Source organism: Aspergillus alliaceus, assembly GCF_009176365.1.
Source record: "Aspergillus alliaceus strain CBS 536.65 unplaced genomic scaffold BDW43scaffold_30, whole genome shotgun sequence".
NCBI lineage: Eukaryota > Fungi > Ascomycota > Eurotiomycetes > Eurotiales > Aspergillaceae > Aspergillus > Aspergillus alliaceus.
In genome coordinates, this window is record NW_022474713.1 from 427,731 (window position 1) to 450,771 (window position 23,041).

The 23,041-nt window shown below is 44.6% G+C and overlaps 7 protein-coding genes across 7 annotated transcripts; 2 read left to right on the top strand and 5 right to left on the bottom strand.

Annotated features, from left to right (window-relative positions):
* Positions 1 to 368: 368 nt before the first annotated feature.
* BDW43DRAFT_127786 (aspartate kinase) lies at positions 369 to 2,633 on the bottom strand. Its single transcript, XM_032038151.1, has 5 exons — positions 2,345 to 2,633; positions 2,211 to 2,291; positions 864 to 2,113; positions 573 to 796; positions 369 to 518 (listed from the first exon to the last, which is right to left on the bottom strand). The coding sequence occupies exons 1-4, from the start codon at positions 2,491 to 2,493 to the stop codon at positions 699 to 701; spliced, it is 1,578 nt and encodes a 525-aa protein (XP_031899010.1). The 5' UTR covers positions 2,494 to 2,633; the 3' UTR covers positions 369 to 518; positions 573 to 698.
* Positions 2,634 to 3,419: 786 nt separating this feature from the next.
* On the top strand, positions 3,420 to 6,107 carry BDW43DRAFT_301301 (DUF1671-domain-containing protein; the record flags this gene model as incomplete). Its single annotated transcript, XM_032045022.1, has 7 exons — positions 3,420 to 3,944; positions 4,019 to 4,499; positions 4,625 to 4,771; positions 4,849 to 5,053; positions 5,384 to 5,573; positions 5,704 to 5,852; positions 5,906 to 6,107. The coding sequence occupies 7 exons, from the start codon at positions 3,420 to 3,422 to the stop codon at positions 6,105 to 6,107; spliced, it is 1,899 nt and encodes a 632-aa protein (XP_031899011.1).
* Positions 5,905 to 7,182, bottom strand: BDW43DRAFT_280741 (non-canonical purine NTP pyrophosphatase). The gene is made up of 6 exons (XM_032042433.1): positions 6,876 to 7,182; positions 6,746 to 6,819; positions 6,551 to 6,695; positions 6,460 to 6,496; positions 6,341 to 6,402; positions 5,905 to 6,238 (listed from the first exon to the last, which is right to left on the bottom strand). The coding sequence occupies exons 1-6, from the start codon at positions 7,047 to 7,049 to the stop codon at positions 6,170 to 6,172; spliced, it is 561 nt and encodes a 186-aa protein (XP_031899012.1). The 5' UTR covers positions 7,050 to 7,182; the 3' UTR covers positions 5,905 to 6,169.
* Positions 7,183 to 7,458: 276 nt separating this feature from the next.
* BDW43DRAFT_280746 (type V myosin) lies at positions 7,459 to 13,076 on the bottom strand. The gene is made up of 7 exons (XM_032042434.1): positions 12,531 to 13,076; positions 12,328 to 12,460; positions 12,089 to 12,278; positions 8,175 to 12,033; positions 8,046 to 8,119; positions 7,759 to 7,973; positions 7,459 to 7,707 (listed from the first exon to the last, which is right to left on the bottom strand). The coding sequence occupies exons 1-7, from the start codon at positions 12,663 to 12,665 to the stop codon at positions 7,613 to 7,615; spliced, it is 4,701 nt and encodes a 1,566-aa protein (XP_031899013.1). The 5' UTR covers positions 12,666 to 13,076; the 3' UTR covers positions 7,459 to 7,612.
* A 91-nt stretch (positions 13,077 to 13,167) lies between these two features.
* On the bottom strand, positions 13,168 to 15,500 carry nap1 (histone chaperone NAP1). Its single transcript, XM_032042435.1, has 5 exons — positions 15,357 to 15,500; positions 15,184 to 15,263; positions 14,414 to 15,127; positions 14,013 to 14,356; positions 13,168 to 13,959 (listed from the first exon to the last, which is right to left on the bottom strand). Exons 1-5 carry the CDS (start codon positions 15,401 to 15,403, stop codon positions 13,909 to 13,911), a joined length of 1,236 nt encoding a protein of 411 aa, XP_031899014.1. The 5' UTR covers positions 15,404 to 15,500; the 3' UTR covers positions 13,168 to 13,908.
* A 1,137-nt stretch (positions 15,501 to 16,637) lies between these two features.
* On the top strand, positions 16,638 to 22,589 carry BDW43DRAFT_280805 (putative P-type ATPase). The gene is made up of 21 exons (XM_032042436.1): positions 16,638 to 16,981; positions 17,045 to 17,581; positions 17,632 to 17,973; positions 18,029 to 18,163; positions 18,219 to 18,285; positions 18,361 to 18,492; positions 18,547 to 18,896; positions 18,949 to 19,094; positions 19,146 to 19,253; positions 19,306 to 19,612; positions 19,691 to 19,850; positions 19,916 to 20,248; positions 20,299 to 20,381; positions 20,429 to 20,563; positions 20,625 to 20,857; positions 20,909 to 21,032; positions 21,083 to 21,128; positions 21,214 to 21,364; positions 21,432 to 21,580; positions 21,629 to 22,443; positions 22,500 to 22,589. Exons 1-20 carry the CDS (start codon positions 16,967 to 16,969, stop codon positions 21,913 to 21,915), a joined length of 3,840 nt encoding a protein of 1,279 aa, XP_031899015.1. The 5' UTR covers positions 16,638 to 16,966; the 3' UTR covers positions 21,916 to 22,443; positions 22,500 to 22,589.
* BDW43DRAFT_128099 (uncharacterized protein) lies at positions 22,070 to 22,589 on the bottom strand. The gene is made up of 3 exons (XM_032038152.1): positions 22,500 to 22,589; positions 22,352 to 22,443; positions 22,070 to 22,289 (listed from the first exon to the last, which is right to left on the bottom strand). The coding sequence occupies exons 2-3, from the start codon at positions 22,439 to 22,441 to the stop codon at positions 22,224 to 22,226; spliced, it is 156 nt and encodes a 51-aa protein (XP_031899016.1). The 5' UTR covers positions 22,442 to 22,443; positions 22,500 to 22,589; the 3' UTR covers positions 22,070 to 22,223.
* Positions 22,590 to 23,041: the final 452 nt, after the last annotated feature.

Sequence of the window (23,041 nt, forward strand, 5' to 3'; positions counted from 1 at the left end):
TTTCACACGCAGCACGGTAGACTGCACATCCACTGGGTACCGACCCTGCAGCGGTAGGAAACTACTCTGCAGGAAATCAAGTAAGATGCCCATCTTTTACCATGTCAACATAATGTTTTACAGATTCAACCAAAGATTGTAAGTAGCGAAACTTCGATTAACCTTACATGCCTCTCTAGATTACGCCCATGCCACATGAATCGTTCATGCCAGCTGTTGCTAATCTACTCATATTTCTCATTCCAGTGAAACAAAACCCATAGCGGGATTGACCGGCAATGACTCAATAGAGTGCTTGTCAATTCTTCAAAAAAAAAATCTATGCAAACCCCTATATCCCTGGCCGACAACGAACTTGCTCTAAATTTCGATAGAGATGACCAACGCCAAAGAAACAGAGATAAATGAAATCTATCCAGAAAGCAGAGTGAAAATAATATCAATACAGAGAACAATGCACGGCGCATAGGCGAATGTCCAAATTACAAGTGGACCCGAAAGATGTTGTCTAAATGAGTCTGATTGGAGTCAGAGTTATAGCTCCACATAAAGCATGGAACTTTCAGTCATACCAAATAGACTTGCTTTGGGGTATCCTGGAACATGAGAGACCCCCGTTGAAACCGGAACAGTAGAAGGCCCCAAAAGAGGAGAAAGAGTGGGTATAACAATGAGAAGGGGACACGGGAAAGGGAGGGCTAGTCTAGAAATGTGAACATGCTTGTATGAATAATGTTTAAAGCACGGTCTGCGTCTCTTTCTTCAATAACGCATGATATGTTGATTTCGCTCGCACCTTATCGGCAGGAAGTAATTAGCACTTGATAAATCAAGTCCAATGGGATCGATTCAGTTGCTCTTACCTTGGGAGATCATCTCGATGTTCACATTGTTTTCCCCAAGAGTTGTGAACATCCGCCCGGCGACGCCAATCATGTTCTTCATCTGCTTCCCAACAAGGCTCAGAATGGCCATCTCGGGAATAATATCGACGGTCCCGTATTTTTGCAAGTCGCGTAATGCGCCTCTTAAATCCTCGTCGATGATTTGATATTCATCCCTCCCAACCCCATTAAGGAGGGGTAGTTCCGAATGAAGAGCCATGGATACATGCACCTCACTAGTAGAGATCAGATCGATCGAGAGCCTCCATCGGTCAAGGACAGAAAATATGCCGGCAAAAAACCCATGTGACAGGGAGCGCTTGTTCGAGTGAACATTAATCACGAGGATCTTGTGCTTGATGGTTACAGCGGTAGGACGCTTCGGCCTCTGCACAAGACTTGGGCTGCGCGTGCGGAATAATCTCGGGTCATGCCCTGGGGTTGTCTTCTCCAATTCAAAACTCGAATCAGGAAAAATCACAGTGCCATCGCCTCTCGGGTTCATGACATTTTTTATGCGAATGGGAATTTTCGCACGGATGACTTGCTCCATGGTGAACGGATGAATGACCTCTGAGCCATAAAATGTCAGTTCAGCAGCCTCTGCAGGTGTAATTGCTGGTAGAAGACGTGCAGTTGGCACTTTCCGGGGATCTGCTGTGAATATTCCGTCAACTTCCTTCCATACCTGTAGTTCTTTGGCATGTATCCCAACAGCGACCAGAGCGGCACAAAGATCTGTATAGCCTCGCCCTATTTGATCAAGAAGACCGCCTGGAATAGTGCCAAAGAACCCAGTTACGACAGGAACTTTGCCCTCGCAAGCTTGAATCTTTCTACCGAGGGCGCCGGCGAGATTATTGTAAAATTCCTGGTCCAAACCCTGTGTTGAAATGGCAAAATCAACAACCTCAGCCAAATCCACATATTCCGAATCCACCCCTCGATCTTGGAGAAAAGCCGCCATAAGTCGGCAGCTAAGCTTCTCTCCAGTGCTCATCACCTTATCCACACAGCGGGCACTGATCTCCCCAAGCGTCTGAGCAGCCTCCAAGACCTTCAGAACCTTTTCACATTCATTGTTAATCTCTGCAACCAATCGAGGCTTCAGATCCTGTGACTGGATTTGATTCTCGACTACTTGAACATGTTCCAATCGGACCGCCTCGACTAAGGAGACGTAGGTTTTAGATTCAGCATTCTCTGCGTCCCTCGCGGCGCGTAATAGCCTATCATTGTTCAAGTGTCAGATTTATCTAGAAAGAATAGGGCAAAGAGGAGGGTCTGATGCTGCTAGAAATGGAGACGAGTACAGAGGTGACTCACCGGTTTGTGGTACCTTCAGCCTTGGTAGAGCTACTTCTTGCAGAGCATACTATTGCCACGCTGTGATCTAAAAGACTCGGGCTATATCCAAAAGTATCAGCAGCAATAATTGTAGGAATAGATTTGTTGCTTACAGAACAACTTGATCGATAATGTCAAGGGCGAACTTGCCCACACTTGTACCTCCGAACTTTTGTACGACCCAATTACTTTTTGAAGAGCCCACTGGGCCGCCATTGACCATCGGCAATGGCCCCAAGTTGGACTGCAGTCGAGTTTCCATGCTGGAGAGCAAAAAGTAATAGATGAAGCCTTGCAATCCAAGAGCTGCTGGCTTCAGTAGCAATAGCCTTTTTATGTGTACTGGCGGGGTTGCGAAAGCGGAGTCCCCTACAATAAGTGGAATGACATGAGCATTGGGCGGTCACATAATCTTTTTTTTTTCTTAGAAAAAAGGAACTTTCTTCTCCGCCTTCCACCTGCGGAAAACGATATCGGAGGTCTCCACATCTGTGGTGGCTCAGGACCAGGCATCGATTGGGTTTATTGACAGAATTTTATTCTTAGGATATTTTGGTAGTAGTGAGATAAAGGTAGTCATGCGTGGAAGTGAACATGGAATACCAGGGCAATATTCCTATGTATGTACATACATATGTGCATAATAGTGACCTACTAGCTATATAATACTTACCGAAATCAGATCATAGGTACAGTAAGTATACTTCCTGAGTTCTTCGAGAGTTGTCCATTTCCCACTGTGTGACTCATCTTATCTGATTTATAAACTACAAACTATTAACTATGTAGTACTAACACTAAGTACTAGTACCAACCGAGTAACGGGGCAATAGATAATAATAATAAATTCCAGGTCGATTGGCTATTGGAGTAACATTCTACTTCGTAACTTACGGAATACACAGTAGTACCAGACCCAACGCACATAAGCAGTTAGGCGGCAGTTGCGCGATATTACATGACGGCCCGGGAGTAGGTGTTTCCCTCTACTTGGTAATAATACTGAATAGCTAGTAAGCCTTAGCATAGGTATACTGCTTATCCAACTGAAGCTTATATCTCTAAACTTACTTTTCCATAATCTCCAGATCCTTATATGCTACCCGAACGATCTCTTTAGAGTCACCTTGGTGCCTATAAGCTTAAGAAAAGATAAAAAGGCTATTTGATACCTCCAACTCGATTCCTATGGATCACGAAAGAGCCGAGTGTCCAAGATGTCCATTCTGCTCCTTCTCTGACCCTGACAGCAATCTTGTTGTGGAACATATTGCGCTGTATCACCCTGATAACAGCACATACTTCGATACCCCCAGTGGCAAGAAGATAAGAGGATTGAAACAGGCGACATCCGAGCAATCGTTTTCCTCCAATCATACAATTGAGCACGCGGGAACGTATACCGATTGTCCACATGGCTGTGGAGAGATTTTATTAGCCACTGAGGTCTCTACTCACCTTGATTTACATCTCGCAGAAGAGGTTGCTTATGAAAGTACACCCTCTTCCCTGCCCAAGTCATCTGATTCGGCGACTACTCAAAAGCGGAGAGGAATTGACGACCACGACGATCTGAATAATTTTCAGAATCTACATGGACCACCTGTGAAAGGCCAGTCAAAGAAAGAGATGCTGCCTCAGGAGCCACTAAAGGAAAAGAGGCCCTGTAGTCCTTCAAAAGTAGCAATTACCGGTGGTGTGAAAAAGCTTGGGGTAATAAACCCTTTCCTCAACCCCTACCTCCTTGTACTGGGCTCGCATTATAAACCTGCTAACAATCTAAATAGCGCGCGGAGCTTGGGCCACATGCCCATGAGAAGCAGATGCCTTCATGGCTCCGAAAGCTACTACAAAAAGGCGCGAAAACGATGGAATCCAACACAAATACCCCAGACGGAACGCTTTGGAGACAGCAATCGGTCGAGAACGAGACTAATGATGTTATCCCAGTGCTGGTTCGGCTTTGTGAGCAGGACAAAACGGTACAGCGTGCTTTCTTTTGTAGTCCTAACGTTTGTCAAGTTTCTAAAATGCCGAGAGAGGGCGGGTTCTGTGGTTACAGGAATATTCAAATGCTTATTTCCTACATCAAAGAATGCCGCGTTTTGGGGCATGAATGCTTTTCGAGCACGTTGCCGTCAATATTGCAGCTGCAGGATATGATTGAAAATGCGTGGGATATGGGTTTCAACAGCATCGGACGGATTGAGACGGGGGGAATCCGCGGCACCAGGAAATACATTGGTACACCAGAAGTAAGTTCGGAATGTTAGGATACAAACATTTCTTGCTGATTTGATTCTTCCAGGCACAGGCCCTGTTTTTGAGTTTAGGGATACAGTGAGTCATACTTGCCCTGATGGGCATGGCACTGACCTCTATTAGGTGTGAAGCCAGTAGTATTGGAGGAACCAAAGATATGCGAGCTCATGATGCTCTGTTTATGTGCATTGCAGATTACTTTCGACATATGTGCCCCCCCAAAAGAAACGATAAAGTCCTTCTGACGGATTTACCCCCAATTTATCTTCAACATCAAGGTCAGGAGCGCTCTCTATCATTTATTTCTATTCGTTAACGCTGGGGTGGGAACTTAACTCTATACCGTTACGAATAGGACATTCATTAACTATTATCGGGTTCGAGATACGTGACAATGGCAGCGCGAATATCTTAGTTTTTGACCCCATGTTCAAGCCATCGCCTGCTGTGAAGCGTCTCAAGGGCACACCTGCGGTATATGCTGATCCCACTCGCATTCTCAAGGGCTACCGACGGGGTGCTGGTTATTTACAGAAATACAGCGTTTTTGAAATCCTCAAGTAGGTAACCTGTATCTTTTGCTGAATCTTCCTGACATATCTAGGCTGTCTATCTCTAAGAATTGAGGTCCTACGAAACCCTTGTTGAGAGAATTTACTTTAGGTATCGTTGCTTTTATCATTAATGAGAGAGGGCAGCAAGAGGAAAGAACTGGAATAAATAAAATCAAGTCGAGTACCTACACCTACTACTACTACTACCAGTAGTAGATAGGGTAAATCTGTTGGACCGGACCCACATGTCAGGAATATTTGCCTAAGGTGTCGACAAATACCCCACGTAAATTTTCCCTTTGCCTCCATTGCTTAGCATGAGTATACCTTTCCTAGGACCATCATGCGAACGTCTCCAAATGTTATAATCACAGGAACCCCTGGTGTAGGGAAAACTGTCCACTGCGAACAACTGGCTCAGGATACCGGGTTACGGCATCTGTCAATCAATCAGGTCGCAAAAGATCGCGGCTGCTTCGAAACCTATGACGACGAACTAGAAACTTGGATTGTGGATGAGGACAAAGTAAGCTAAACATACCCTCTCCTCCCTCTTTCTCCCTTGAAGATTTCAGCTGGACAGGATTCCTCATGAGTTCATGGTTCATTTTTGTTTTGTTTTTTTGGCCTCTACTTACCTGATCTGGTATATATAGCTGCTGGATGCTATCGAAGATGAAATACTTCAAGGGGGTCTTTTGATTGACTGGCATGCATGTGATCTGTTTCCCAAATCTTGGATCGACCTTGTCGTGGTTCTGCGATGCCCGTCTACATCTATCCTATTCGATCGTCTGTCATCACGGTATCTACAAACCCCACCCATCGGCAAGCCTAGCAAGATCTCACCTGTTGCAGGGAATATAAACAAGTGAAGCTGCAGGAAAATCTTGATGCGGAGATTTTCGGCGTCCTGTTCGAAGAGGCCCGTGAAGCCTTCGACGAAGAGATCGTGGTCGAGCTCACTAGTGAAAAGGATGACGATGTAGAGAACAATTGCGCAAGAATTTCAACCTGGATAGATTCTTGGAAGCACAACCATAGCGGTAACACAAATTGAATTGTCTCTACTAATCTAAAGAAGCCTTGATCTATCAACGTCATTGCTGCAGAGGGTTGGGCTCAAGAATTTCTCTCGATCAACCAACGTTGTAGTTTGTCCAAAGCCTTATACCTGTGAGATATTTGGTTCTACCTGTTTGTTAGCGAGGAAACCAAGGGGGGAGATTTAGAACTGATTAAGGAGAAGGAGGGAAAAAATGTGAGGAAGGTAGAACGCGAGCTACTAGTTACCTTCTCTGCTTTGTCCATCTCAGCGTACGTTTTCCCTTGATATTCAAAAATCGGATCCCAGCCTAAAGAAAATAAATGAGCCGTAGGCGCCAGAGCTAGAACTTAGAAGATTTACGTACCAAAATTCGATGGGCCTCTTGGTCTGACAATTGCACCCTAGACGTTGGAGTCAAAAATTTAATGTCCTATAAATTTGTTGCCATTCCTTACCTTCGTCCTTCCCTGGAATAGAATAGGCTCTGCTCCAGGGCCATCAGAAAAGGCAAACGTACATACGGCTTCTGCAGACTTATCGTCGAAGGAATCAAGCATTTTATTCAACCCCTCATGGCCTAACGCGTCAAGGAACGACTTGCTCGAAGGTTGTTAGTACGAGCGGTGGGTAGTTGCTCTGGTTAAACCTACATGTATGGTCCAGGGAGGCCTTTCAGTGCATGAAATTCAAGCGCTGTGTCCTCGGTGAGAACTGGGCCTCCAATCTGTTTGGGACGTGTTAATGTTGCAGGAGGCATGGGAAGTATATTTTAATCCTTACCACTTCCGCCGCATGCCTGCACTTTTCTCTAGCAATTTCCTCAATGGTCCCCTGTATCTCCGGCACATCAATGCCCTGGTTGTTAACTTCGATTACATCTCCCAAAATTGCTCGAACCTCGGCAAGTTTGTTCTTGTTGCCGGTGATGAAATTCAAATTTTTCAGCGTAGTCATGGTGCCGGCGAGCCGTGGTCAATCTTGATATAGGGTGTCCAGGAAACGGAGATAGGTGAGAAGGATATTATGCGCCTTGCCTTAGTATATTGAGGTCGCTGTTGGAGGGAGATTTGACATAGGAGGAACTATTATCAATACATTCCCTTAGTATAGGTAGGAGAGCAAAAACTTCCCCACTACCCCACTAGCACATGACTACGGCAGGGCCCAAGGTATCTCTACATACGTGAGCCAGTATGTATTGTATATGTATGTATATGTAGTATGTATGTATATGTAGTATGTATGTAGCTACTCCCGCTAGGCAGTAGATGAACCCCCAGGTCAAATTGATTTTCACGAATGAGATCCACTCAGGTAAAAAAGAGAAATCTAAGAAAGTGTGCCATGTTACTGATCAAAAGAGAAAAAAAAAAACCCCCGGGCGCACACGTCAAGTCTTCTCGTGTCCAACTATAGATCTAGCGCTGCTCAAAGAAAAAAGCAATGTATATTTTGATCATCATTTAGAAATGATGACAAAACGAAACGCACTGTACTTACAGCATACTCGGCAGATATCATGCCATTTCTGCCATTTCAAGCCTCTCTTGCTGAGCCATCGCCTGAGCAGAGACAATCTCCGCAAGACGTTTTAGTCGCGGTGTTTGCAACCCTTCAAACTAGTTAGTGATTATCAGACCGCGTTGCCACATATCAAACTTACATGACGGTGTATACGTCTCTAGGGCTGTTATAACGCGAGGTTCAGCAATCTCATAGGGACCACTATCTTCCATATCTACAGGCGTCAGGAGCAAGACGTCACTCTTTTCCGTGACACGGGAGGCTACGGCTTTCATAATCTCGCCATTAATCGGCTGCTCATAATCCGCCACCAGGTATTGATTCAGAAGCTTCTGAATCTGATTTGGGGATAGCCTATATATATATATATATATTAGTTATCCAATTGAACCCAGACAAGGGGCAGAATGAAGAAGACGGCCTTACATCCAACAAATATCCTGGATAATCTCAATGTCGTTGAGTGTGGCCTTTTTCAACTGGAGGAGCTTGGTCGCTTGCTGAGAGAAAGTTAGTACTGGGCATTATCCTTTCCTTGTCTGCAGTTGTGCTTACCATCAAGTGTTCAAGCTGCAACGTCCCTTCCGGCATATCATGGCTTTTACACCATTCTTCAATACGAGTTATGTTGTAATTTATTTGGAGGCCACGCTTCCAAGACAAGAAATTTCTCCTCATGAGAAGGTCATTGAAAGCGGTAACACCGACGAGTCGAAGAAGTTCGGTAACAGTCTGAGTAATGATTGAATCCTCGAGATAGAAAGCCTTCATTGCTTTGTAAACATTGTTCAGCAGACTGAGGAGGTTATCCATACTATAAGCTGGGTTATTGTTTGAAGGAAGTAGCTTTCCAAGAAAACGATTAGTTTCACTTGTGACAAATCCTGGAAGGGATTGAGACTCGATAATTGCAGGAACGATCATTTTATAAAGTTTCTTTTTCAGCACCTTCATCCAGGTATGATATATGTTGAACTCAAGGCTTTCCAAGTCGTGCTTTACAATCTCTAACAGCCGGTCGTACTCGTAATTGTCGGTTTTTTGTGCCTCATACCAGTCCTCGGCCAAGAACACAAAAGAAAGCATTTCATGAACGTTAGATAGCCAGAAGGCCCCGGGGTTTATAGCATCGTCACCATCATGTTGCATTACCTCTTGCTGGATTGACTGCATCACATTCGCCAAAAATCGTTCTGATTCTTTGACGAAGCCGTTGTTCCACATTTCAGATGTGACAAGGTTGATCAAGTAAGCGGGGAATAAAACTTCTTTCTCAGTTGGTGGCGGTGTAGAACTAGGGAGCGGAATCTTTAAATTGCGTATCAAGCCCATCGTGACCTCTTCGTTAAGTTCATCCTCCTCAGAAAGTAAGTTTTCAAGCTCAACCTCGACAGAGTCCAGCCCAGGTGAGAAGGTGTTGCCCGAAAGATTTTGACGCACTAAAGAACTGGGAATAGCCATGGAGACGGGGCGCGGGTTGTAGGCACCACTGAAACGATCTGTCTCTATTCTCTCCGCACCGGCACTGCGTCTTTTTGGCTTTGTCTTCTTAGAGGAAACTAAATTAATTAAGCCACTGGCAGGTGGTGGAATAGCGCCGCCGTTCTGCTGATCACCGTTCAAGCCGCTACTAGGCAAGGTCCTCTTCGCAAGCTCTAGTTGTTCTTCAAGATCGGCAATCTGCTGGCGAAGAGATGCTTTTTCGTCATCAGACTCAGTGTTCAATTGTTTAAGCCGCTGTAATTCCTCATTTGCAGAACGAATCGACTCTCGCGATGCCTTTTCTTCTTCTTGAAGGCGCTTGATAGTTGCTTGCGCTTCGCTATGATTTTGCTGTAGTCTAGTCATCTCTTCCTCCATGGCAGCCAATCGAGCAGCATTAATTCCTGCCTGATTAGCCTCCGCTTGAAGTTCTCTCGAGCGATTCTCCAAAGCATTGTGACGACTCCTCCAGGATTTTACCTGGGTTTCATAGTTCTCCAACTGTGAATTCAACGACTTGTTTTCACGTTTCAAAGACTCGAGGTACTGAGTCAACTCCACCACCTTGTTTTCCAGCTTGTAAGAGATCTGCTTTAAATCCCTTGCATCCTCTCGTAGCTTCTTGTATTGTATTCTCGCCTGCTTTCCCCTCCAAAGGTTCTGCACGATGACTACCTTTCGGCGATATAGCCGCCAGGCCCGTAGTTGTCGCCAGGAGCGGAAAGCGCGCTGTATGACCTTCGCAGCATTTCCATGTATCGTGTCCATTATATTTTGCCGGCAGAGGAAGCCCTTCGCAATGGATTGGAATAAAATGAAGTTTGCACGGATGACATTATATTTTTTCCTCTCCTTATGTCCCCGCCACACCCTTTGAATTGAAGTCGCAGCTTTGATCTTGCGCACCTCTGCTGTATGCTGCCTGGCTAAGAATCCCCTGATCATGGCTTGAGTCGTGAGAATAGAGGCGCGTGCTTCGAGATAACGGCGCCTATAGTACTTGCATCGCAGATTCTTTTGTATCATGACTGCACACTCATTCAATCTAGACGTCCGAAGATTTTCAAGGAACGCCAGCATGCCTGCCCGGAAAAATATCTTCGTGAGGCCTAGCTGGTACTTATCTTGCTTCTTGTTGCTACCATCCACCAGAGCTTTTTGCAAAATAGCATGGCACATTTCTCGAATTTCAGATGTCCATTGCGACGAATGACAAAGCATGTAGTAGCGAATCGCGAATTCCTCGTAAGTCCAACGAGTAGGGTATCCAGCAGTGCTGATACGGACGGTTTCGAGCACACCACAGGCTCTTAGTTGGCTGAGGACCATAGGACCCTCAAACTTCCAGGGTTCTTTAGCCTCGTTGGGTTTGATACAGCGTATATAATGTACATCGGTAGAGTTTATGGTGTGCATGAGTTCGATCAACGACGACTTGAAGATTCCCCCAAGGGTAGGTTTGCGGTTGACAGCAACACCGATTTTACGACCCGGGGCAGCGACTGGCTTAGATGAGATAGATGCAGAATCCTTTTCGCGGACGGCGGCAGCGGTATCCAATATATCTTTGACAAATTCATTGGACGAATTGCGCAAGACTTCCATGTGCTCATCCGGGACGGTATCCCTGTTCTTCTCTATGAAACCATCGGATTCATAAGTTACGTCCACAGCATAGTGACATATGGTGAACGCCGATTTTCCGAACCGGGGTTTCTTGTAGAATTTTTGCTTATCGGCAGCGAAATTGTGGTGCAGCTTAGTCACGAATTTTTCATCAGAACCCATCGGCAGCCTCGACTCCTCATCCAAGAGGGATAATATCCCCAGTTTTGCCTCAATCAAATCAATACATGGTTGATTGTCTGAGAAATCAATGAAGGTCCAATCGATTTGCTCTCGAATATATTCTTCTTGTTCCAGCTTGAACACGTGTTGATTGAACTCTTGCTGCAGTTTCTCATTAGCGTAATTGATACAAAACTGCTCGAAAGAATTTTTCGCAAAATGTTCAAACCCATATATATCTAGGACACCGATGAAATATTTGAACTTGTTAAGAACTTCACCGGATGCTAGACCACGATTTATTTTGTCAACAAGCCAATCAAAGAGACTGGAATATATGAATTTGGCTACCGAATCACGAACAACTGTTGCCTGCTGTTGCGTCAAATTGGACGTAATCTTTTCGCCTCTAGTTATGAGCTGCTTTTTGACTATCCATTTCGCAAACTCGTTGGAGTCAATGCCAAGCATGGCGCAGGCCCGCACAAGGGAAGGTTCCGAAGGAGACAAGGTCGAATCGGTTCGAGTGGCAGTGATTTTAACATTGCCAAGGTGTAAGAGGGCTCCGAGGATGCGAAATATTTCGGCCTGCGTGTCCTCTAACACACCGATAGTACTCAAGGATTTCCTCGTCGCATTGAATTCTGCCTTATCGTCGACACCATCGATAATTGGCGTCCCGCCTTGGTTGAGATAGTCGAAGTCCTCAACTGATACAAGACCAAGCTCTTGCTTTTCTGCGTCTGTTGCGCCAGCTACAAGCTGATAAAAAATATGATAGTTGCGCTCCTTGAGAGGCTGAAAGACTAAACGAGATCTCTCTAAAAGGTACGTTCTGATCTTTGCGCCGATGATATTGGTCCTTTCATCGAACATAATCTCAATATACTTCCCGAACCGTGAAGAGTTGTCGTTTCGCGTTGTTTTGGCATTCCCAAAGGCTTCCATAACCGGGTTCGTGGCCAATATTTGCTCCTCGGTCTCACTGATAGCATCTGCCCTACTTGTGGTATACTTCCCGGGTTGGTCTGAGGATTCACGAGTTGCGAAGTATCGCATAATGTACTTGGCGCTAACCGTCTTTCCAGCACCCGACTCGCCAGAAACAACGATTGTCTGGTTTTTACCATCCCGCAACATGTCACTGCAACAGTTTCTTGTGAGCGACAGTATAAAACAAGAGTGATGCCGTATCTTACGCAAAAGCCTCTTCAGCAATAGCAAATAAATGGGGTGCCTGTGATGCACGGTGCTTGCCGGCGTACACTTGCACCATCTGTGGGACATAAAGTGAGTCCACTCGGGCGAAAGGATTAGTAGCGATCAGAACAATGCCGCTATAAGTATAAATTTCCTTCTGAGCGTAGCGTAGTTTAATGGCCTGCAGAACTTGAGGGTTGTTAGCCCCTGGCAGGAATGTTGGATAAATAAAACAAACCAGCTGGCTCATTCAAATGGGACAAATTTGTCAGATCTTCACTGGCCTCGAGCATGGCAGGATTCATTAACGGAGGAAGCCTAGGATTGTTATCCACCTGCAGCTCCGCTTGCGTGGTTTCTAAGGTTTTCGTCTGCTTAATCCATAACATGGTTAGTCGATTTTCTCAGTAAAATTCAAACATATAACAAAAGGATACAAACCTCCCCATTTTCTAAAATAAAAACAAGTTGCACTTTGTCACCATCAACAACCTTTTCCTTGACTTCGGATGCTATCCATCCTTCAGTCGGATCAGGCTGCCAGGCCCTCGTTCCGACCTCGTAGTTGTGTGCCATCAAGACTGGATTAACTGAGGAATAAGTAGTCCGAGCTGGAACGAGACCGGATCGAGAAACCTATGTGGGATGGATGTGGGACCAAATAAGTACTGCTGCAGGCATCTAGCAGCGGATCATGAGTCGAATGACAAGCTAATTGGGAAAAAGGAGAGGGGAAAAAGGTCGGAAAGGGAAGAAAAGAAGGAAAGGTTAGGGGAGGAGGAAACAAAAAAATTTAGTCGTAAAATACCACTGGCTAACCTGGGATACAAATCATGAAAAGAGGGCCGATTATCATGCTCTACAGAAGAGGGAGTTATTGAACCGGCTAACAGCTGGCAGTTAGCGAGCCGCGACCCCTGAGGCTGGAGAGCCGCGCCACTTGTCGAAACAATCCCCACAGTTGGAAACGCCAAGGGTCAGGCGACGTCGAAGTACTCCGGAAAGATACTAGTAGAACGGCGTAAATTTATCACTAATCATGACACACCCGTGGATATGCATCTTCTATGAAGAGTAGAGATAACCATGCGTACACTACATACAAATAACATACCTTCCACCCACCTACTGCAATCTTTCCTTCTACTTCACTATTCGCCTACGCCTCAAACAACAAACTCGTAAGAAACCAATTGTGCATTAGGTACTAATTGACTTAGGGCTTCATGAGTGGAGTTCGACTACGTGGGAAAAGGAAACCAGCCATTCTAAATAAGCGGTGAGAAGACACTCATCGCTTTACATAGAAAAAGCTCGACGATTTCAGGGAACCGATAACCAAGCATGAGAATGTGCGACCGAAGATTTATGATTAATATTCCTTTTACCACCAATTTATATCCTCAGAGGCATAGACAGATCGTTTAAGAACAATTGTAGATAATTGAACAAAAAGCGTACTCCTCGCGCCACCAACATTTTGTATGGGTAGAAGACAGAAAACAGAATTAAGAAAAAGAGGAAAATGGAGGATAATGAAAAGAAAATAGGGACCAAGCTACCTCGCCGATGCCATCCATCAAGCTTTATCAACAACTGCATGCCCCATCAAACTAGTAATAGCAGAGTATGCATAAATTATACATACCTGTCCTACTGTAGATACAGTGAAGGGTTATTGAATGAGTCGGGAGACACGCATTATTAGAAAGAAGCAGCCTAAGAGAAAAAAAAAAGAGAAGGTACTAAACTGATGTGAAGAAAAGTTTAAAGCACCATACAAGCTTGTGATTTACATGCAAGTGGGCTAGCCCGCTGCTCAGCTTTGTTTACACTCAGCGGCCTCCTTCTTGGGCTTTGAAGTACCGTCCTGTTCCATGTCAGTATCGATACACAAGGTAAACCGTGGAAGAGCGTATTTACCTCTTCATCGGAGTCATCATCAACATCGCCATCGGACTTCCTGTCATCTTCATCTTCGTCGTCCACGTCCTCGTCCTCGTCCTCGTCCTCGTCTTCAAACTCGTCTGGATCCATATCATCGCCCAGTTCCTCGAACTGAAGAGCCTCCCCAGTGAACCAATCGATTGCGCGAGGAATGAGCTTCTCTTTGATATCCTCTCCAAGCTGGTAGTCAAGTTCAAGACGCTCTTCGATGTCGGTGGCAACAGTATCATCGTCATCTGTCGGGGGCTGTGGAGGGGAAAAGAAATTAAAGAAAGACTCCGTAGGTACGGTTATCTTGACAACACGAGTTTGCTTCGTGTCTTGAGAAGTAACCATTAGTATTCACCGTATACTCGTTCAATGAACCTTGAACTTACTTTTGTTTCTCTGCTTTTTACTCTCCACGCGGACAGTAAGATCTTTGTCGTCTTTCCAGTCGATTTTGGTGCCTTCGGCATGGTCATAGATGAAATCCCCACCATACCCATTCTCTTCCTTGTAATAGTACGTTTTAGAGATAGTTTTGTTTGAGAAGAAGTCGTTCTCGGAGAATTCAAAAATCAGGCGGAAACCCGGACGATCAAGGTACTCCATGCGGATATCGGTGAGATTCCTAAGAGCCTCTTCATCTCGTTCAGTGACCATCTCTGCCAAAGAAATTTGATTTTTCATAGCAGAAAGCCAGAACTCGGGTATCCCAGCTGTTGATGGTTGCTTGTCCTCAATCTTCTTAGACTCATCCTCGCTCTTAGCATCCACATCTTCTTCTTCATCCTTGCCCGCATCGACTTCACCGTCAGTTGGTTCAGCAGCTCCATTGACAATTGTGGCACGCCGTTGATAAAGAGGGGTAAACTTTGCAAAATATTTCTTTTCGAGTTCCAATACCTCTTCTTGGAACTGAGCTTCCAATTTAGCATGCTCCTTCTGGATGCCTTTGAGTCCAGCGACACGTCGGCGGACAGGTGCGGGAAGAGATTCAATATAACCCGAGGAGCGACCAACAAGCGATCCCAATTTCCCTTGAATCATGGATACAAGCCCGGGATTCCTCGCAAATAAAGAGGCAGCCGTAGCATGATCAAGGGATTCTAGGGCGGTGACGTTAGAGATGAGTGGCTTGCAAGGAGACAATTTGACGGTATACCTTCTTTGATACTGGAAACCCCAGGCTGCTGGGCATGGGAAGAAATAGGGGCGTTATTAGCTGGGGTGTTTTGAGGGGTCCTATCATTATCAAATATTGTCAGAAGGGAAGACACATCCAACAAGGAGAGTACGTCGCTGCAAAGAGCACGGGGCTAACTAATAAGGACTTACGGAGCGACTGGGAAATCCGCTTTCTTATTCCTAATGGGTTCAGACATGGTGAAAAAGTTGTTCGAAATGCTTCAGAGATGTGTCAAATAAGATAATAAAAGATGGCTGAGGGGTTGTCGCAGATGAAGTCTAAGGGTTGAGAAGAATTTGATACGCCTAAGTTTTGGGATCTGGAATACTGGCTTGGTGGGATCTTTAGCGCCTTTGGGCCGAGGGGCTTGGCGGGACTGAGACCTCCGCTGGTTGAGAACCTTTGGAACGCTCCCAACAATACCTTACTGTAATTATGATAAGTTAGGTAAGTTGTAGGTTGCTTAATTAACTATGTACATGTGTATATATACCTGCTCACCTTGGTATATGTATGTATACTCAGTACTACCTTATGTAGGGCCTTAAGGACGCATATATCTGCAGAATATAACGTAAATGCATATTTTATTTAAATTACATCAACATCTACTTGATCCCTACTAACATCCAAGCTTGTTGTATAGACTTAACTGACTATATATGAGGAGTTGGGTTTCCGAAGGAACCAGCGTTATAATTTCCCGCTCAAGAAATGATCAGTACCTGTATGATGATTAGGTAAAAAGAAAATTTTGGTCTTTGCGTTTGCTGTTATCAACTTATCACAGTTCTAACATATGTATGGAGTATCTCAGGCGAATACGTAACAATGTACGGAGTAGTAAGACGGGGGCTCTAGTCATAGTCAGGATTGGATATTTTGTATTACAGAAACATCAGGTACTCTGTATCTACCCTAACAAGTATATACCTAGGTACGGATGCATTTGTTACCCTGTATTATATACAGTATGTACAGTACGTATAGGACATAAATACATACAGTATCTAGACGTTCGTAGACGTTGTGGTAAGTATTGATTAATTAACACAGAAATATTGACGTACATGTGCTTGGAGCCATTACCGTTTGCCCCTAAATGTCACAAGTACTATACTTATGAGCTTCTAGTGAGATATTGTACCTACATTTCACAAAAATATTCAGAGCCCATTTTGATTACCGCCTACTATGGTAGATCTGGGTATTTGGCAGAGGCTCTCATATATACTCCATATCATTTGCTCTTAATTTGGGCAGTAGGTGAGGTGCTAGTCCTACTAGCCTACTAGTACTGCTAAAGTAGAGTGGTACTAGTGCATACCATACTACCAGGAAGGTAAGTAAGGATCACGTGTAGATAGAAGAGATCATGGAATTCCCATAGTTTGCCTAGCTCAGGTGGGTATTCGGACTCCAATGTACCAGTTCCACACTGCTCACTTAACTAGACTTACCCGGAACATATCGGCCACCGCTGTATCTGTCACCCGCTGATGTTGACATAGGCTTTTTTTCTCCAACTCGTCATCTCAAAGAGGCATCCAGAGAGCCTCTGGCGCCGATTGTAGAAATGTTTGAGACTATGGAAGACTTGGTGCTATCACCAACGGAGGCTGAGGTGTCTGAGCTTCCAGGGTTGGAAACTAGCCAACGGCGTGACTCTATGCGAAGCAGGTTTTAAAATCAAGTTGAAGAACAATGTTAAGGGCATTGCTGATAGCTCCATAGTTATAGCGTCGTCTCAGACGTAGAGATGGCTCGTCACGAGGTGCGTTTGTTTCCACAGTATATATTTTTCACCAGTGTGTTAAGCATAACTAATCTCGAGTAGGTTTTTGATGGGCCCATTTCAGAGAGCATTCCGTCAAGTGTCGTATCTTTCTCCCATCGTCGCAATCGAAAGGATTCAACCGTCAGTTTTACGTACTTTCGAGATGAGGAGGACTTTGTCGAGTGGCCAGATGAAGATGCCGTGGATGCAGAAAGTGAAGTCGGTAATTTGGCCGTGGGTGGCTTTAGCCCTACAAATGGGTCTGTCGCATCGTCCCTCAGATCAAAAAGACCGTCGTATTCCAGGGGTTCTGTTGAGGATCCTCTTCTCCCTAGGCGGCATCTTTCTGCTGGTTCTTACGTCCAGGACCGAAGAGTTGATAGTCGGCTCAACCAAAAAGTCCACATTGAATCGGAGGATCTCACCCTTGTTATCGCTGGCTTTTCAACAACAATCACTGGCTCCGTAATTTACTCCGTGCTTTGTGCACTGTCTCTTGGTTTTGCTTATCTTGTTTTTCGATGGTTCCCGAGATGGCGGGTACGATTGATAGGGAAACCCACGCCACTTCGCATCTGTCAATGGGTCGCTATTGAGGTAAGTAACTATCATTCATGTCAGTTGCTCCCCTACCTAACCATGTGCAGGACCAATGGAATCAATTCAACGTATACCAAGTTTGCGACCAAGCATATGGGCGTTCTCTTTCTAGCGTTTTTGCAGACTTAGAGACTCATTTTGCTGACGAAGAAAGTGACCTCACGATCTCCTTCCTACGATACATCGACTACAGATACCTCCGTTTCTTTTACCATCCCTTGGAAGACAAATTTTGCCTTATAAGTGGTTGGAAAGATCCTTTGTGGACAAATGCGAAAGTGATGCGAAGCGGACTAGATGCTGACGATCGTGATAGCCGAGAGCAAGTCTTTGGCAAAAACCTTGTTGATATTCAGCAGAAACCAATGTTTCGACTTCTCATGGATGAGGTAAGTAGTTGATATTGCCTTGCATTCTGTGGAGGGGAAATTCTCACCAATAAAGGCCTTCCACCCATTTTATGTCTTCCAGCTTGCCAGCCTAATTCTTTGGTCCTTGGACGAGTATTACTATTACGCTGTTTGTATTTTCCTTATCTCTGTCTTCAGCATTGGTGCAACAGTAATTGAGACCAAGTCGGTAAGTCGCCATGTTTTTGACCTCAACATTGCGTATAACGGCTTAAACCATTCAGACTATGACTCGCCTAAGGGAAATTTCCTTGTTTGAGTGTGATATTCGTGTGCTCCGAAATGGCTTCTGTGAGTTCATGTCTTAAGTCTAGTCCATTTTCTATCTTTTTTGGAACGGTCGGTTGCTGACTCCACATGTTCCAGGGAGGTCTGTCCCTTCTAGAGAACTAGTTCCAGGGGATGTCTTCGAATTCTCCGATCCATCACTTAATCAAGTCCCTTGCGACTGTATATTACTCTCGGGGGACTGTATTGTGAACGAAAGCATGCTCACAGGTTTGTTGAGATATCTTGTTCAGAAATCGATAAGAAACGCTGACATAGAATAAGGTGAATCTGTTCCCGTTTCCAAAACCCCATTAATAGACGATGCACTCAAGTATCTCAATCTCAATACCCCCTCGGTTCATCCAAACATAGCAAAACACTTTCTTTTCGGTGGAACGAAAGTCATTCGAGCACGGCGCCCTCAAAATGTTGATGATGACGACGCCATTGCTTTAGCAATTGTCGTCAGAACGGGCTTTCTGACAACCAAAGGCGCGCTGGTTCGCTCTATGCTTTTCCCAAAACCTTCTGGTTTCAAGTTTTATCGAGATTCATTCCGATATATATCGGTTATGGCTGTGGTCGCCCTTGTGGGATTTGTGGCCTCCTTTTTTAATTTTATTCGGCTAGGCGTAAGCATTAGGAGACCAGAGAATATGGTGAAGCTAAGCTAACACTGTGCAGCTTTCCTGGCATTTAATCATTGTCAGAGCACTTGATTTGATAACAATCATTGTGCCACCTGCTTTACCTGCTACGCTGACGATTGGTACAAACTTTGCCCTCTCGCGACTGAAAAATAACAAAATATTTTGCATCAGCCCGCAAAGGTGAGCATCCTATGTCTAATGGAACTCTAGCTGCGCTAAACTAGATTTTAGGGTAAATGTGGGAGGAAAGTTAGATGTTATATGTTTCGATAAAACCGGGACCTTAACAGAGGATGGGTTGGATGTTCTTGGGGTGCGGACAGTAAATCAAAATATGGGGTTTGCATGCTCGCAGTCACTTGCATGTTTGACTATTGCTAACTGATATAAGGTTATCAGACCTACTATCGGATGTGACCCTAGGGCCGCCCGCGTTTTCTGCATCTGATACATCTCAGAACCTCAGGAAACGTAATACTATAATTCACGTCATGGCAACCTGTCACTCGTTGAGAGTTGTGGACGACGAGCTCCTGGGGGATCCTCTCGATGTGAAAATGTTTCAGTTCACCGGCTGGTCTTACCAGGAAGGCGGCAGCCATGGTCCTGAACGGCCAGACTCAAAGTTCGAAACAATAATGCCCTCTGTTGCAAGGCCACCTACCATTTCACAAACCCCCCGCGAAGATAATTCAACTGTAAGTATTTAATGTTTCTATCGGATCATGCTCATAGAGACGAAATACGTACAACTTCAAATACTGATATCAATGCAGAACCAGGCACCTCTCGAACTCGGTATATTAAGGAGTTTTGAATTTGTCTCTCAGCTTCGACGTGCGAGCGTGGTTGTAAGACAATTTGGTGATAGTGGCGCCAGTATATTCGTCAAGGGCGCGCCAGAAAGCGTCAAAACCATATGTCTTCAAGAAAGCCGTCAGTATATCTAAGAGAAGATAAAAACGAAGCATGACACTGACATCCAGGCTAAATAAAAATAGTACCTCATGACTTCGAAGATTTGTTGAACCAATACACCCACAAGGGCTATCGAGTCATTGCCTGCGCTGCTAAATATGAGCAGAAGTTGAGCTGGATGAAAGTGCAAAAAATGACTCGTGCAGATGCAGAAAGCAATTTGGAATTCATTGGCTTTATTATATTTGAAAACAAGCTGAAGCCGAAAACTACAGAGACGATCGCTGAACTTAACCAAGCAGGAATACGGAATGTTATGTGTACAGGTGATAATATACTTACTGCAATTAGTGTCGCCCGTGAGTGTGGGTTGGTCAGCGAAGATGAGCAATGCTTTATACCGCATTTTGTAGAAGGTCAGTTAGTGTGCTACCATGCTTTACACGCTTGAGTTAACTCCCCGCAGGCTACCCCCATGACCCGACAGCATCGCTTTGCTGGGAGCATATAGACAATCCAGCATTGAAGCTTGATCCAAACACATTGATGGTGCGACGTTTCTGCTCCTCTACATAATCTGAACTGACAATTTGTAGCCTTCTGTGGCATCAACAGAGCTAGATTTATCTGTACCAGTCAATGTTTGCAATATGCACAATTTTACGCTTGCAGTCAGTGGCGATATATTCAGATGGATTTTAGACTTTGGCGATGAGATTATAGTGAAACGAGTATGTGTACATGCTTTGTTCAGCTCATCGTGTAGATATATATCAGCTAATTTTGGTCCAGATGCTGGTGCGCACTAAAGTGTTCGCTAGAATGTCACCTGATGAAAAGCATGAGCTTGTTGAAAAGCTTCAGTCACTTGATTATTGTTGTGGTTTCTGTGGCGATGGTGCTAATGATTGTGGCGCGTTAAAAGCCGCAGATGTTGGAATATCTCTATCTGATGCTGAAGCATCCGTGGCTGCTCCATTCACTAGCCGTCAATTCGATGTCTCTTGTGTGCCAATCTTAATTAGGTATATCCACCTTTCTTTATAGAAGCGATCATTGCGTTAATCAATTCACAGGGAAGGGAGAGCTGCCCTGGTCACAAGCTTTTGTTGCTTTAAGTATATGAGCCTTTACTCAGCAATCCAGTTTTCTACAGTCAGTTTTCTGTATACATCGGCATCAAACCTAGGTGACTTTCAAGTAAGTGTAATGAAAGAATTTTGTGTATAGTAATTACTGACCCACTCTAGTTTCTTTTCATTGATTTGGTTCTCATATTACCAATCGCAATATTTAGTAAGTGAACTATACCCAATAAGAGGACAAATAAACGATAAGATGAGCGATTGCGAAAACTGTATCATTGACCTCTTTTCCAAAGTGGGATGGACTGGCCCTTATCCTATACTCTCCCGAAAACGCCCAACTGCCGATCTTGTCTCACGAAAAGTCCTAACACCATTACTCGGCCAAATCATAATTTGTGTACTGGTTCAACTTGTGGCCTATAAAGCCGTTCAGTCGCAGCCATGGTATGTTGATATTGGTTTGAATTTAAATTGGTACAAAGTCGCAAGACAGTTTTAACCTTCATTGCAGGTTCAAAGCCCCCGAGATTGACTTGGATAATAGCAACATCGAGAATTCTGAAAATACCGCCCTATTCTTGGTCTCATGCTTCCAATACACGTTAGCAAGCATTGTTCTCAGCGTAGGACCTCCATTCAGGAAGCCTATGAGATCGAATGGTTCGTAGCTGATTAATGCCACCTGGATGTGGAGCTAACATCTATCAGGAGTCTTCATTTCCGTGGTCATGGTGGATTTGATAATCTCATGCTATATGCTTTTCAAACCCCCAAGGTGGGTGATGGAAGTTATGCAGTTGACATTTATCTCGGGGGATTTTGCTAGTTCGCTGTTTGCACTTGCCATGGGCAGCTTTGCCTTCTCCTGGTTAGCGGAACGTGCACTTTTCCCCAGGCTTGCTCGGGCCTTAGGACGTGCATATATCCTCTTTTGGCCAGGCCACGGCAAGAAGCGCCGCCAACACAAAGTGCTACTCAAGGAAATGCAGGTGTAAATAGGCACAGGTGTGAAGACAATAGGACCATAGAATTATATACCTCTAGCGACCACGCAAAGCGCTTGCCACATCGTATGCCAATATCTCCCTATAGCCGTTTCTCTATCTGCATTGGACAAACACCACCAAGAGAATTGTGAAGTTGTAGAATATTGTTCAGGTAACAGGTAGATTTCATGTGCGGGCCTGTTTAAATAAAGATATCACCAAATTACCATGGCTAAGTTGATTCACTAATCGTAGTAGCTTAGAACAAAGTTGAAACACAGTGTGCTTGTTTCTGTAATTGGATTTATTTGGAGTATTCAATGTTCCCAAGGATGCTTCCAACCCAGTAAAGCAGGACCGTCCTTTTTAGCTCGGTACATTAGCTGGACACCAATGAATATAGTTAGCTACATTTATTAAAGGGACTCTGAGATAAATCACATACAAAAAACCACATGCTGGCGCCCAAAGCCGTGGCTGTAAAGCGATAGAGAGGTCGTGCTGGATGTATATGGATAGGGTGATTCGCAGCCATGTCTACACATTGTCGTCAGTGTGAGATCAAAAACGGAATATAAGGTATCACAACCTACTTTCGGAATAAGATTCGAATATCTCTATCACCTCAATGAATATAGGAGGGCAGATATGAATAAAGGAAGACGAAAGTCATTACGGAGTTGGGCTTTGAGATCCGCTGGTCGGTGATCACGTGAAACGCCAAGCCTTTTCCGGTCGTAAGGTTGGCCAACATACAACAAGACTTGAAGATACCCACCTACTTACCTACGGATAGGTCACCAGCTCTCATCGCTCGAGGTGCGCTGGAATTGAAAGTTTGATTTGCTTGGTCCCTGCCGGTTATAACTTCCTATGTATGCGATCAGCCGAGTCGTTTAATAATCACTGCCGATATACGATGTATCACCGCCTAATCCTAGACTTTCTAGATTCTCTTCCAAACCTAATGGTTGTGGGCTCCAAGGTCCTTGTCCGCCGTCGTGCTTCATCTTCACAGGCTCAATAGGCCATAATAACTACGAGCTTTCCAACTGGATTCTTTTGTCAACAATTAATGCATGCCGAAGTTCTGTTACTAGTTTAAAGGATAGTAACCCTTTGAAGCTACACCATA

Bases quoted from the DNA above. Each gene is read 5' to 3' on its own strand.
- BDW43DRAFT_127786 (XM_032038151.1), bottom strand. From the start codon at position 2,493: ATGGAAACTCGACTGCAGTCCAACTTGGGGCCATTGCCGATGGTCAAT. The intron at 2,292-2,344 runs GTAAGCAACAAA...TTTTGGATATAG, and splicing joins ATTATCGATCAAGTTGTTCT to CCCGAGTCTTTTAGATCACA. The intron at 2,114-2,210 runs GTGAGTCACCTC...GAACAATGATAG, and splicing joins GCTGAAGGTACCACAAACCG to GCTATTACGCGCCGCGAGGG.
- BDW43DRAFT_280741 (XM_032042433.1), bottom strand. From the start codon at position 7,049: ATGACTACGCTGAAAAATTTGAATTTCATCACCGGCAACAAGAACAAA. The intron at 6,696-6,745 runs GTAGGTTTAACC...ACAACCTTCGAG, and splicing joins GGCCTCCCTGGACCATACAT to CAAGTCGTTCCTTGACGCGT. The intron at 6,403-6,459 runs GTACGTAAATCT...TATTTTCTTTAG, and splicing joins AAGAGGCCCATCGAATTTTG to GCTGGGATCCGATTTTTGAA.
- BDW43DRAFT_280746 (XM_032042434.1), bottom strand. From the start codon at position 12,665: ATGGCACACAACTACGAGGTCGGAACGAGGGCCTGGCAGCCTGATCCG. The intron at 8,120-8,174 runs GTAAGCACAACT...ACTTTCTCTCAG, and splicing joins TGCAGCTTGAACACTTGATG to CAAGCGACCAAGCTCCTCCA. The intron at 7,708-7,758 runs GTAAGTTTGATA...ACTAGTTTGAAG, and splicing joins AGAGACGTATACACCGTCAT to GGTTGCAAACACCGCGACTA.
- nap1 (XM_032042435.1), bottom strand. From the start codon at position 15,403: ATGTCTGAACCCATTAGGAATAAGAAAGCGGATTTCCCAGTCGCTCC. The intron at 15,264-15,356 runs GTAAGTCCTTAT...TGATAATGATAG, and splicing joins GCGGATTTCCCAGTCGCTCC to GACCCCTCAAAACACCCCAG. The intron at 14,357-14,413 runs GTAAGTTCAAGG...TTACTTCTCAAG, and splicing joins TAAAAAGCAGAGAAACAAAA to ACACGAAGCAAACTCGTGTT.
- BDW43DRAFT_280805 (XM_032042436.1), top strand. The intron at 18,897-18,948 runs GTAAGCATTAGG...AACACTGTGCAG, and splicing joins TTAATTTTATTCGGCTAGGC to CTTTCCTGGCATTTAATCAT. The intron at 20,382-20,428 runs GTGCGACGTTTC...GACAATTTGTAG, and splicing joins TTGATCCAAACACATTGATG to CCTTCTGTGGCATCAACAGA.
- BDW43DRAFT_128099 (XM_032038152.1), bottom strand. From the start codon at position 22,441: ATGGCTGCGAATCACCCTATCCATATACATCCAGCACGACCTCTCTAT. The intron at 22,290-22,351 runs GTATGTGATTTA...ATTGGTGTCCAG, and splicing joins GCGCCAGCATGTGGTTTTTT to CTAATGTACCGAGCTAAAAA.